The 10,191-nt window shown below is 40.2% G+C and overlaps 1 protein-coding gene across 1 annotated transcript in view; it reads right to left on the bottom strand.

Moving 5' to 3' along the window:
- The window catches only part of STRN3 (striatin 3), a 112,385-nt gene that overhangs the window by 53,616 nt on the left and 48,578 nt on the right, over positions 1-10,191 (bottom strand). Inside the window, exon 9 of the mRNA XM_019519922.1 lies at positions 47-187. Within this exon, the coding sequence (XP_019375467.1) occupies positions 47-187 (141 nt within the window). The remainder of the gene's footprint in view (positions 1-46; positions 188-10,191) is intronic.

The following is a 10,191-nucleotide window of genomic DNA, read 5'->3' as shown; positions in this document are numbered from 1 at the left end:
TTTTTTTTTTTTTTTTTTTTTTAAGAGGGGATAGTAATTTTTGTACCTTCCTCTGCTCTTGCACCTTCATGATCAGTCATTCTAGAAGAGGGTGACCTAGATTGATTAATGATTCCTGAAGGGATGTGGGGTAGCTCATCATCGCCCAGATCAGCTATCATGTCGTGAAGTTTTGTCCTGTTGACCCCTGTAAATTAATGTCAGCAGCAAAGGTTCATTTGATTGCTACCGCTTGACTTCACAGCAGTCTATAAATCCAGTTTGCTAATTAAACAAAAATGATTACTGATGGGACTTCCTTAAAGAATATATTGATTTTTTTGTACTTTTAATATATTGTTCTTCTGGAAATTTAAAATAAAAAAGGCTTAAACTGAATCTAAGTTGCATGCAAGCAGTTTTAATCCACCAAATCAAAGAATGTTATTAAAAACTTGTTCGTTCTTTTGTAGAACTGCTTGATAATCTGCCGTAAGAGAAAAATAAATCCAGCACTTTCAAGTCCCCATGAAAAACCAAATATGTTACATTTACAAAAAGAAACCATTAAAGAAAATGCATGTGAATTAAATGCTGGTAGTATTAAACCATTTTACTAAATGACTTAATGAGAAACAAGAACAAACAAAGTTAGCTTACAAATGAGGGGAGAAGTAGTACAGATGACTTGTAACGGGGATGCAACAAACAGTTAACTTTCCCTGTGTTGTTGGTTTTTTTAATAAATGACATTAAGTTTAGTAGTGTGAAAAATTAAGTCCAACTGTGGTTAGCAAGGGCCACTTCTGAAATAGTCTTATACAGGTCTAGATTTAAGTGTCCAATTAAAGAAGGCTTGGTTTAAAATTGCCCTATATTCCTTTAAGTAGAGACAGTTCTAGAAAATTTGTAAGATTTTACAATATATTTCTACACTAAAAAGAGCATTCTAAAAGTTATAACATTCATATTCAATATGAATAAACAGAAAGACTAAAAATACAACTATACAAAACTTCACCTAAAGTTATTAAGGTATCTGAAAACTGGTAAGATACAAGTAAAAACACACCCATCATAAACATCAGACAAAAATAAGGCAGCTTTAAAAATGCTATAAGGAAATTCCAGATAAAAGTCTTCTAAGGCTTAAAATTAGTCTAGAACTAGAAGAACCCTTTTTCTTTACTGAAATTGAGATTTATGTACTCAATTCAGAAGGCTTAAGTACTATCCAAAGATCAAGCAGATAAATTACTGCCTAATTTCCATACACTGCCATATAATATAATACAGAAGGCAGCATCTAGAAATAAACATCTATTTTTAAACACAAACTGCATTAAAGAACTAGATAAGCAAAACAGTAACTGAGTAAATGTGATATTAGTTATAAGAATAAGGACTTGGACTTATTAGGTATTTGTTGCAATAAATGTTGATGGTTTTACAATGATAATAGATGATTTAGGCCCTAAATTTCAAGGAATGGATTCACTTGGAGCAGTTAAAAAACAGGAGAGGGAGGTGCCAGTCAGGATGGCACAGCAGCTGCTAAAGACTCTAAGGGTGCATCTTGATGAGCTCGTCAGTGCAGTTTGCAGCAACTCAAACCCATTTGAGGCGCTGCAAACTACACGAGGTGCACATGCACCTGTTTGTCACACTGCTACACTAGGAGATCCTGGCGTAAAAAAAAAATGCCACTAAAAAAAGTGTTGTGGTGCATGTGGCAGCAGTATGCACCACCAGAAAAGGAGCCTGGCCAACCAGAGTAATGCTCTGGCTACTGGCCAGGCTCCAAGCAGCCAGCTCAACACTACCACTGCCCCAGAAGGCACCAACGTAAGGCTGCTGGGGCCAGCACAGGTGCTGTCTCCAGCCTCCCCTACCCCACTGGGGGCAATTTCCCACACGCCAAAGCACACATGCAGGGGCATGCCTGGGGACAAATAGCAGTGGCACAAATATGCATTCTGCTTGTTGGGACACACCCTAAGGGTAAATTAAGACATTCAGTGAGGTTAAGATTGCCTTAAAAATGGCCGCCTAATCCAACCTGGGTGCACCCAAGTGCAGACTTTAAACTTAGATCCCTAGTTAGGTCAATCTAAGTATAAACTCCACAGAAGTTCAGGACAGTAAGATGCATCTAAAAATGGCAGACCTGGTGTAACCAAACTTTTATACACTTACCAAAACAACCCCAGGGCTGGGAAAGCCCAGCCACTGGCTGCAGCCCCAGGGCTATGCTTTTCCTACCCCTGCCCCAACCTGGCACCAGGGTATCTTTGGCCCCCCAGCACCTCCTTCCACCCCCAGACAACCCCTCCCAAACCCCCTAAGTCCCCCATTCTTCAAGTTCCCTGTGCTGTTTTTACCCATGTTCCCCAGTACCAGGAGCTCAGGAAGCAAGTCAGGGTGGGGAGAGGGCAGGATGGGGCAGAAGGGTTGTTCATTGGTGGGTAAAGTTGACTGGCTTTCAATCCCACCCACAGACTTCATCTGCCCCCCCGATGACCCCATTACCCCCTCCATTCTGATTTACCTTAGATCAAGTGGCCATTTTTAACTTGATTTAACCTCCCCTTATTCTCCTCAAATGTCTGTACATACCCTAAGTGCTAAGTGTGCAGGAACCTGTGTAAGTGACACAAGCAAGCCAGATCTCCTCAACTGTACCTTTAGATAAAGCAAACTTAATACTGGAGCAGTTTTACTAGGTAACACATGGTACTAGTGTCAGCTCAAATCCTTCAATTTCAATTAATTCTGTCCAAGAGGAGAAATTCAAATTATCAGGAGATAGAGAGTTTTGTAACTATGTTAAATATAGTTGCTTTTAAAGAGTTTGAAAATTGCTCTTAAATTCACCTGTAGATATTCACATTCTTATTGACTTGTGAGGAATGATTCTGACAGCAAAAGGACAAGAGTTTTTTTTAATTAAGACCAAAGTACAGTCTTCCCTAATCCAGTACTCTATCTCTAGTCTGACTATGGACTGGCAAGTCCCCTCTACTGTTTATTTTCTCATCTGTTCAAGAGCAATATTGCCCAACCTCAGATGAACCCTGCAAACCCAAATTAATTAATATTAGAAAAGGTTTGAACAGAAGTGACTTGGTCAGGTTTCTGTACATGCAAAACTGAAAACAGTAAATTCAGACTGGTCCTCACATGGAAGTGAGAATGGAAACTCTTATCTTGTTCTAATACAATGACATAAAATAATCTGATCACTGTCACTATACACAACTATAAACTAAAAGCTGAAAGGTCAATGTCTATCTAAACAGGTTCAAAGAAATGAAGTACTGCTTTCCCCTAAGAAAAGCCAAGATACAAGACAAACTGTAATACAGTAATTAATACACAAATAAAACCACCCAAGTTCCAGGGAAGATGGTGAAAAGTAACCAAAACCTGCTAAATTTATTTAAGAAAGGAAATTTTATTAGGGACTCACTACCCTCTAAATCAGGGGCGTCAAACCTATCTGGAGCCCTTGGCAAGATCCAGACTGCACAACTCCTTGTGGGCAAGATCAAGCCTATGGCCTGCTCATGGGCAGCTGCTATGGCCACTGTAATGGCGGATCAAGCAATAGGCCTTGCGGGAGCAACGAAAAACCCAGAGGAAACAGTTGGTCCAGAAGCAGCAAGTGGTCCATCAGTAGCAGTGGATCCAAAGGATAGGGTTTAAGTGAGGAGCAACTGTCTGAAGGTGGCGGTGGCAAGCAAAGCTTGCTGCTGATGGTTGTGACCAACAAGGTCAAAGGGCCCTGAATTCCAAGGCAGGCCATGCCCCACAACAACCTGTCAGTAGCCTGTCAGTAGCCCAGTGGGTCAGACAGAGCCACTCTGTGGGCTGTATCCAGTCTGTGGGCCATATGTTTGACACCCCTGAGCTTTGGTTTTAAGAGGGCAGGTGCGTGCTCCATCAATTTGCTCCAAGGGTCCTACCACAAAAATGTGAAAAAGGACAAAGGAACAAATTAAGACAAAATATCTGCATAAAATTAAAATATCAAAGAAAATCCTTTGTTCCTCTGTCTCCTGAGCCTTATAACCACAGGGAACAGCCATGCCCTGCAGTCCAACTCTTCGCTGTGCTCAGTCTTTTGCTTCAGCACACTGTCTCTAAATATCTAGTGCACCAGATTAGATATGTCAGGGCTGTCCAACATGCAAGTGTCTGGGGGCCACATGCCCCTCAGCCAGACACAGGCATGGGCGAACCAGTAGGCTGCCTAGGGCCTGGACAGAAACGGGGCCCAAAAATGGTAATTTTAAAATTATTATCATCACTATCTCTGGCAAAGGGGAGCCCGACACTAAAAGTTCAACCAGGGCTTCCAGGAGTCTAGGCGCTGTTCGGGTCCTACCAGCAGGGTTCATAGGTCTCAGGGGCTGCACCTCCCCCCACTGCTCTACACCCTTCGCATTGCACTGTGCACCCAGGAACCACCCACAGCTGCATCGCACCTCCCTGTTCCACCATCTCTCCTCCCCCTCTCACTACACCACGTGCCCAGGCACGCCCTGCTGCTGCTCCCTGAATCTTCCTGTTGTACAGCACCACTTAGTCACTCCTGGTTGCAGGCTCCCTTGGCACTGAAGGCTGGGCTGTGCTGTGCTGCACTGCCCTGTCCCTTAAGGCAAGGGTAGGGGCAGGAAAGGGAAACTGAAGGGAGAGGGAACCTGCAGCTGGAGGAATGGTGAGGAGGGGAAGCTGGACAGGAGCCCGAGAGCAACAATTTAACCCATCATGGGCCACATGCAGCCTATGGGCTGCCAGTTGCGACAGCCCTAAGTTTTGTCATCCAGTCTGGTCTGTTCCCCTTTACCAGGTCAAAAAGCAGTTTTAACCAGTGGTCACCCTTCATATAGCAGATGAAGAGTTAAAGCATTCTTCTCATTGTTCCATTAACGACTCTCTTGCACTGATATTTTTTCCGATTTTCATTTTTTTTTTTACATGTTCTCATCAGCTGACTACAAGTATCCGTCTGCAACATCTCATTTTAAAAGCTATCTTCATCTGTCACCCTTCTCAAACGATCTTCTCTTTTCCACATGAAGCAAGAGGGAGACCATACACCGATTTAGTTTTTATTTTTAAATCAAGGAAGACTGCTTTGTTTCTCCCATATTGGCTTCAGGTCACTTTTGACACCACACATCAACTTTATCTTCCTTTCAATATCCTTAGAACAATGTCTTTCGAGTACATTGAGATTTCTCAGATAGCCAATACTGACCACACAGTCCACCATTTTGGTGCCACCAAATGTCTGCATAGTTCTTTTCCTTTCTTTTGAAAACCACTGCTATCTTTGTCTGCTCCACACTGATAGGCAGCCCAAATCTGTTGATGGTGTTGTGGAAAACAACCACCTGACTCTGCAAGCCCTTATTTTGCATCCAGAAAATTTCAGATTTTTGAACTCCCTCTATCTTTATGTCGAAACCTTTGGCCATGACAGCTTTCCTTATCAACAGATAGATTAGCAGATCTCTCAATTTAATTGAGAGTAGATCAAGAAGGTTCTGGGAGATATCAGGTCTCTGTCTTCTGCTGACACAGTTATCTTGAACCAGCCACTAACCAGAACTACCTACTTCTTTCTTTTCTTTTAACAGACTGCTGTCCCTCCAGTATGAATGTCAGGGACCATCACATTCTGTCATGCCAGCCCTGTTACGCCTGTTGTGCTGTCACGATTGCTTCTTGAAGTTAATGAAGCAGCTGAAGATCTCCATCGGACCTTTTCTGTACTTTGAGATTTAAAAACTAATCAATAGTAAATAGAACAAGTGAAGAGCAAAGATGCAACAATTCTAAATTCATACCTTTCTTTATATGAAATACCCATTTGGAGGTACTCTAATGAATCCTTATAAGTACAGGCTACCATGTGCTAGCTTTCCTGTGATTCTCAAACTGGAAAAAACGCCAACTAGAATAAGTTCAGATGATCAGAAGTGACATGCATATAAATGCTTACGACTGTGCTCTGGTGCAACCTCTCTCAGAGTCTGAATGTGAGATGGGAAGAACTACACCCAATATGGATTGGATATCGTATGAGGACAAAAAGTATGTAAAACTGGGACTGATGCTGTCTGCAAACTGTACTTGAGTGAAGCACATAACCAGCACTGGACCTAAGTGCAATGCTCCCTCTTCCTCTGCAGATGACACTAGAGAAGGAAATAACATTTTCTTCTCTAGTGTACCCTCTGGTTTTCTGACCTTTCAACCTCCTCTTCTGCTATACTATAACCTATAGCAGTGTTTCTCAACCTTTTTAGACTCAAGGCACCCCTCAGAAAATTGTTGGCGTTTAGTTTTCACTTGATTTTTGACCAAATAAAAATAATAAAGCAATTCTTCTGCTGCAAAGAACTCAGAAAGACTGCAACAGGTCAGAATGTTCTTAAACACTACAGATGCCTATTTGAAATTGTTGGGTTTATCTTATGAATTATTGTTTGCACATCTTACAGTGCTAACATTGTGTGACACTTGGCAGGACACCCCTGAAATGGATCTGAAAGCACTGTGGTTGAGAATCACTTACCTACATATCATGTCATCTGAGAAACCAAGGACTAAAACGGGACTGAGGGAGAAAGCCAAACTTTTCATTTGGCTAAAGAATAGGTGGAGTGGGAGAAACTGGAAGAAAGACAAAGAAAACAAAAAGGAAGAGAGATTGAGGGGATGAGGACAGAAAAAAAAGGAAAACAATCGATTCAACAAAAGCAGGAATTTGTACCTCCCTGCCTGCTTCTGACATCAGACACCTTCAGGGATTTGCCTTATCTGCACATAACAGAGGAACACACACACAAAAGGACTCTCAGACCCAGGGGAATACACTTCCAGCTTCTATCCCCATGTGCAAAATGAAGTTTATTTTTGACCTATGAGGTTTTTTACAATTTTTGATTTCTCCTCAGCCTGACGAAGGATGTGTGTGCACAAAAACTTCCAAAGAAAGAATTTTTTTGCTGCTTTTTAGTTGGTCTAATAAAAGATATTGCCTCTGAACCAAGAGTTTTGTGCTTCTCTGGAATTCATCCTCTGTAACTTAGATGTCATGTTGATCATCAGACAGTACAGTTTTAGAAGACATGAACATCTTACAAGTCTCTGGCCATCATAGCATTCGGTCCTCAATATTCAGTGATCCCAAAGGATGCCATGTATGTCACTTCCATTTTTGTTCTGAAAGATGACAGATGTGGGTATCAACTGAGTCCTGAAGAAATACTAACTGCCTGCCAGGTATGGATTTGTCCTTCTGGACCAAAAGAAAATGTAATTTTGTTTTATCAAACAAAATGTAACAAGAAGGACACTAGATTAGACTGCTAGCCTTAATCCTAGCATACTGATGTAGAAAGTAAACATGGAAACAATAAAAAAACATGGTTCTGTGAAAATCAAATGAAGTCCTTAGCCGTCTCCACATAGGCAAAACAATAACAATCTACCAGTTTGAAAAATTCACACACTAGGACACCAAGCAATTGAAGTTACTAAAGTAAGTGAACTAAATACCCAGAATAAGAGTCAACATTCAAAATGAAATATACTGAGTGATTAGCCTTCCAGAAGAAACTCCGGCTGTTTTAAATATCTTAGATTTTTATTCCTAGTTTCAGCCCATTCGTTTCTTGAATCTGTGCAAAATACATTTAAAGGGCCATCCACAGGCACAAGGATCCATGGACTCCAATGCAGAATCAAGTCTTATAATACATATTTAATGTAGGAGTAGTGATTTCCTTACATCATCATACTGAATGCCTACCACATTCACCACTTAATTCAAGTGATAGAAAACTGACATTGTAAAGTTAAGCAGTGTATTCCAAAAGTTCAGCCTAATGATTTAAAGCATCCAGATTTACTCTTTAGTCATCTACAATTACTCTAAAGCAAATTATTAAATAAAAGTGATAATTTATGGTAGTGAGAGAGATCTTTTTGGCAAGTGCATCATAAATTGGCTCATACCTTCCCTGAAGGTTACTTCAATCCCCTTCCTCTGTCTGCTCTGCTTTCTCCTTCCTGCCCAATCTGCTGCTCTATGGCTGTGACCGCCACAGACTGCCACATACAGACTGCCCATGCCACTTGAGATATACATCTCAAGGAAGGTTGCCCCCCCCCCCATAATCTATAGCACAAGTGTCACATTTTCCAGGTATCTGAGCCTAGCAATAAATACTTGGGCAGCTAATATTTGAAAACAGCCTACAAGTACAATGGGACATTTCAGATCATAAAATATGGCTTTAGTTTTAGCCACTAATCAGCTAAAACAAGAAGATGTATTATCTGGCTCTCATAGATATTCACCTCTTAAGGGTAAAAAAAAAAAAGCAGAATCTGACTGGCGTGGCAGTTACACGTGCAGTATGATAGAAAATGGAAGCAAAACCATAACCTCATGCTCCCCAGATCTTGCAAGTATATGCCCCACCATTGTGAAGTCAGGCACTTGCATGCCCCTGCCTTCCCTACTGCCACTTTCCTCACCACCACTGAGCAGTGAGGGATGTGGTGGTAGCTGCTGAGATGGACAGGGAAGGAGAGGTGTGAAAATGGCTGAAGTATACGGGGTACTACTGATTGCTGCTGTAATTCACATCTCTCCCCACACACCAACCCAAACTTTCATGGAGGCATGCCCCACACAGTTTGGGAAATACTGCTTTAATGCAAGTACAAATTCAATAGCATTCAAAATCTGTTCTTATACCAGCTTTTATGTAATTCAGAAGAGAACACTGAGCACCATGTTTTTCTTTAATAAAAAAGAGAACTTGACTCTCAAAAGTTTGCAAACAAAGCCTGAAAATAGATGCCGAAAGTTAAAGGGATACAAATTACGAGGGATGAATCTTTGAAGGTAGAGATCCACACTTGAATTGGGAAAAAAAAAAAAATCAGTCTGTAAACCTACATCCAAAAAAGTTCATGCAAATTTAGTAACTGCCTAGAAGTTTTTACATGCTAAATGAAGAGACACATTTATGTATACCCTTTTTATTGTGATCCTGCATTCAAAACAAAAAAATCCTAAATAACTTCTCTTGATAACTATGTAACATTAACAAGACATGCAAAACTACTTAATCAACATGCACAAACTGAATTTTGATTAAGTGATGTTAGAACTTGCACACCAAACCAGAACAGCATAAGTATTTAAACCCTTATCTTATCATAATTAAGACATAAGAATTTAATTAATCTTAATTTAAAAAAAAAATCAAATTAAATTAAAAAATCCTTCCCTTCCTATCTAAAAGTGCTGGGCGAAGATGTAGTGAAATGTATTTTTTTTTTTTTTTTTTAAATAATGAAATGTAATTTAATAATTACATAACACTTTACAAGTGTTACGTAAACACTTTTGAACTCTTATGTAAAATTACTTCGGCTCAAATACTGCTTGGAATTAAAATTGTTTAATTCCAGAGTAAAGTCATGGCAGTCAAGTTACGGCATTTTCTTCAAATTAATCTGAAGTAGCATGTCTCCATCTACAAAAGAGCTATATATCAAATTGAACTGAATAAACTGTGATGTTATGTACGTTATTTTATAATTTATTTAACATATTCAAGCTGGGCATTCTAAAACCAATTATATTTTACAAAAGAAATCTAAACTATCAGTTATCCATTTCATCTGACAGAATTTAGCCAAAAAGAAAATTTGAAGTTTAAGCAAGTGAACTAAACTGAAAATGCTGTGGTCTTCGGCTGTTAATAGATGTGGGAAAACAAAACAAAACAGTGCTTTAGTTTAAGCCCAGCATGCCCCTGCACCAAGCATATTTCATGCCCAGAAGAGGCACTGCATTAATTTGACTCAGCTCACCCACAGATAAGGTGCTTCAGCAGAGCTTTTCGGCACTTTTATCTAATAGCCAACTGAATCCGTTTTTAGATGAAAGCACCAAAAAGCCCCTCCCAAGTGCCCAATCTATACAGATGCTGGGTAGCTGGGTCAAAGTAACACATTTCCTTTTCTGGTAAAGTGCTGGTTTTTGTTCACTGGGGAGCAGGAAGGGCTTTGGCTTTTGTTTGTTTTGGGTTGTGTTTTTTGGGGGGGGGGGGGAGGGTTTATGTTTGTCAGAAGCCTTTGGGATGCTTTTTTTTTAAAATGTGGGAAATAAAATGGGTT

This window comes from Gavialis gangeticus, unplaced genomic scaffold (genome assembly GCF_001723915.1).
Source record: "Gavialis gangeticus isolate Ggan-Ray unplaced genomic scaffold, GavGan_comp1, whole genome shotgun sequence".
Classification (NCBI taxonomy): Eukaryota; Metazoa; Chordata; order Crocodylia; family Gavialidae; genus Gavialis; species Gavialis gangeticus.
The sequence above is the reverse complement of the archived record's forward strand: the minus strand, read 5'-3'. Positions and strand labels throughout refer to the sequence as shown.